Here is a 4,035-nt window from a genome sequence, read left to right as displayed (position 1 = left end):
TTGAGTTGATCGCCACCCTGACTTATACAAAATATACCAGTTAGAGTGAAGCGCCAAGATTTTATAATCCGTATATTCTTTCTTAAATCATCTTTAGCTGCTCGTCCTTACACTCTTCCTACATCTTCCTACCAAGTCGGGCCTATAGACCCAAACATTCCAACACCGGCCACAACAAGCGTAAGAACACAGTCTAACCCAGTTAAGTTTATCGTTATTAGTCACGACCTCGAGATGTACTAATCGAGACTCTGCACGAGCAAGCTAAATTTGAAGACAACTTGGCAGTCGGCTTGCTAATAGTGCTAATAAGTGAGTATTTCTATCGGCTAGAATAATTCTCATGTAACTAGTTGGCTATATTAGTAAAATTCAAAATTTATGTCGCCCTATAAATAACCCTTGTAGGCAGATCTGACACGTGGACCAATTGTTCCTAGTGCAGTTTGCGATATTAGACTCGCAGTGGTGCGGATTACGGAGGAAGGATTTTCCGATGACGCCCTGGTCTGTTCTCCTGGTTCCAACCGAAGAGCAGCTTCACCCTGCTCTTTTGAGCTTTTCAGCTCATTCCCAATGCATTATTCCGATGTCATTTGGCCTGTATCTTAACCTTTCTTGAATTTAACCTCTGACATTGTTACATTTCGTCGCGACTCGACTTCATCGCAGGATACTTGATGGCACAACCACCGGAGCCGGCAGCCGAGATAATCCTAAGAACATTGAATGGAGAGATTACATATGAGGAGGCCGCTGATCAGGAGACCAATGTCCTGCCGGAGCTGACATATTGGCGGAGGATGGACGACTTCGGTAGCTATCTCCTTGACCACAAAAAGGAGATTGAACATATCGTATCACGCTACTTGCGTCTCGACGGCGCCGAGAAATGCTGTCTCTCACCTCCTCCTGAGTGGAACTATGGTAGCTTCAATCTGTGCTTGCCTGCTTCTATTATCAACTGGAAGAAGCGCCCTGGGGGGAGGGTAATGATTCGCTTTCCGCTCCCTTTCAAAGTTGGTGAATCGGACTTTCCGGGCAACTCTGACGAGAAGCTTCGTTCTGAAGTGGCTACCTATTCCTGGATTGGCAAGAATTGTCCGGAAGTTCCTCTACCCTGTCTTTGGGGATTTGCATTCGCTGGTGGTCCTAGTGTGAGTCTATTTCTCAGGTTTACCGAAAGCATACGAGATTACGTTTCTTAATATGTGTCGAGGCAATGTAGTTTGCTGCGTTGGATACCGCTCCATTCCTCTCTCGATTTTTCGAAAAACTTCGACGCCAAATTTGGTCTCTGCTTGGTTACGCAGTACCATGCCAATATGTGCAGTTAAACTCTCCCTATAATCTCAACACAGGGCATATGGTCATTGATTACATTGAACCTGCTGATGCGGAGATGCTCTCTTCAACGTGGGAAACGAAGCGACACGATGAGCGTGCAAGAGCCAATTTATTTCGTGGCCTTTCACGCATCATGCTCGCGCTCGGAAAAGTTCCATTGCAACGTATTGGGTCTTTTACTATGGACAACCAGGGAGTTATTAGTCTCACGAATCGACCGCTTAGGCTTCAGCTACATCAACTAGAGAACGAGGGTATCCCGACGAATATCAGCAGAGACACCACCTATACCTCCATAGAACCATTCTTGCACGACATTCTAGCTTGTCATGACAGTCGTTTACGACATCAGCTGAACGCCGCGAATGATGAGGCTGATTGCAAAGCGCAGATGGCAGTTTTAAGCGCTTTCCGAACAATCCTCCCGCTTTTTGTACGCCGAGATTTACGTTCCGGACCATATATACTAACTCTGACCGATATTCATGCGAGCAATATCTTCGTTGATACGGAATGGAACATCAAATATCTAATCGACCTGGAATGGGCCTGTTCACTACCACTAGAAATGCTACATCCGCCGTCGTGGTTATCAGATGAACCTTTTGAGAGACTGTCCCCTCAGTTTGACGAGTTATATCAGGAGTTTATAGACATCTTCAAGGGAGAGGAGGCCCTTTATTTCTCACCGTCACAACACCAGCGAGGACCACAGTTTTTCACGGAAACTATGAGACAGGGATGGGAAGCTGGAAATTTCTTCTATTTTCTTGGACTAGAGAGTGTTACTGGACTATATTTCATCTTCCAACGACGCATTCGACCTCGATTCGACACCTCTAATGAATTTCCTGATGAAGCTCTTTCTGCGTATTGGGGGCAAGGCAGTGAGCAATTTATTGCCGGCAAAGTCCAACAAAAAAAGGAATATGACGAGAAACTCAGGCAGGCGTTTAAGAGTGAGGATGCCTGAATTGAATGTCAGCTTGGATCGTTTCCTTTCTTCATTGTTTCTTACTCACCAACTCTTGCAGAATCCGTTAGCTTTTACCTTGCCTACTTCTTAGATGATTCCCCTTTAGCTATGGCATTCTGATTTTCTCTTCTCTTATCCTGAGCCGCCCTGCCCGACGAAGACAATTGTTTGGCGGCCTTTGTAGTGATACCGATGCCTGCAGAAGCCTCTTTCACCACATGTTGACTCGTTGGACGAGTTTTGTCATCAGCCATTTTGAGAATGCCAAATTCGTCTATGGATAATAACTTTGTTTGGACACTGGGGTTTGTGGTGCTAAGATAAAGGCGAAGAGTATGTCCAAGAAATGAACCATCTTTTCTTCTGTCTTCTAGTCGAGCGGAAGTTCCAGCTTAAATGGAAAAAACAGTGACTACGCTAACACATGCAAGTTCCGTCGTGAGAGTGGTGTTCAAGCAGGACAAATCAAAACTTGACACGCTTTCGAGTTGTCATCATGCAACTTCATGCTAGTGGGGTCAGATGCTAGGTAACAATATGATGTTGGTTTGCATTGCGAGGTTGCCGACAGTCAAGACCCTCTCATCCCTCCAGGGCGTACTGTGATGCCTGAGTACGAACTCAGATTGTACACTTTTTAGGATGAAAGATAAGGCTGTCAGTCATACTACGTTGGGTTGTTTCTTCACCATTTGAGCCCAGATCCACTGAATCACCAGACTGCTGCACAGGAATTCTGACATTTCAGTCAAGCATTTGCGTACCAGACTTCTACCAACATACATGACATGGGTCCGTGCCTCCATTGCCAACATTGACCCCGCTCACCAGCAAGTGCAACAGTCCCCGATTCTGGTGTTTGGCAACACCTCAAGCTACTTAAGTAAGAAATCGAACTAAAGTGGTCGCATATCAAGGTCGCCGAACCCCCAGTCGTGTTCGTCTGCACATAGCCCCCGAGGTTTGGAGAGTCTGGGTTGGAACACGTCGGATGGGATTAGTGCCAGCAGGCGGCCCATGACCCATGATTCTTTTGCAGGGGATCAAGTATTCAATGTTCTAAAGTGTAGATATGTCTGGTAAGCCAACGCAGTTTGCCCGTGCCGTGCCGCCTTGCTAAGCCACCAGACCCAATGCAGTCGGGTGCTCTCAAATGACCAGTTGACCAGACAGATATCATATCTCGACCCAGACCAGACGGGACCTCCGCACATGCACCCGTGCGTGATGTGTCCACACAGCATGTCTGATGCACAAGACTTAAAATTGATCACCCATAGCCTCCATGTCTGGACCCGCTGTACGAAACCTGTTGAACCACCCGCATGTGGCTCTGTAGCCGCCGAATACTTGATACCCCAGTCTCTTCAACCCTCAACTCGCACAGCCAACGAGCTCATTGTCACAGCATTCAAGGTTGATCGTAACCCCCAAGAACCCAAATACCTCCAGCAATGCCCGTTGCGTCGAAAGCGAGTTAAGTCCTGGTGGTCTGGGGTATGATGTCTGATCCTAAAATTTAGTATTTTTTAATATTTTTATAAGCTTATAAATCTATTATAAAAGTCCTTATAATTATATTTTAACCATAAAATTATATATAATATAACCAATTATATTATAAACTATATTATATTATAATTATATTATAAATTATACTAAAAATTATATATAGTGTAGTTTTTTTGTTACAGCTCTAGGCGTCTTAAAGG

The 4,035-nt window shown here is 45.2% G+C and overlaps 1 protein-coding gene across 1 annotated transcript; it reads left to right on the top strand.

Moving 5' to 3' along the window:
* Positions 1–680: 680 nt before the first annotated feature.
* MAA_06250 (Aminoglycoside phosphotransferase) lies at positions 681–2,320 on the top strand (the record flags this gene model as incomplete). The annotated part of the gene is made up of 2 exons (XM_007824248.1): positions 681–1,157; positions 1,229–2,320. 2 exons carry the CDS (start codon positions 681–683, stop codon positions 2,318–2,320), a joined length of 1,569 nt encoding a protein of 522 aa, XP_007822439.1.
* Positions 2,321–4,035: the final 1,715 nt, after the last annotated feature.

Source organism: Metarhizium robertsii (assembly GCF_000187425.2).
Source record: "Metarhizium robertsii ARSEF 23 chromosome Unknown MAA_Scf_6, whole genome shotgun sequence".
Taxonomy (NCBI): Eukaryota; Fungi; Ascomycota; class Sordariomycetes; order Hypocreales; family Clavicipitaceae; genus Metarhizium; species Metarhizium robertsii.
The sequence above is the reverse complement of the archived record's forward strand: the minus strand, read 5'-3'. Positions and strand labels throughout refer to the sequence as shown.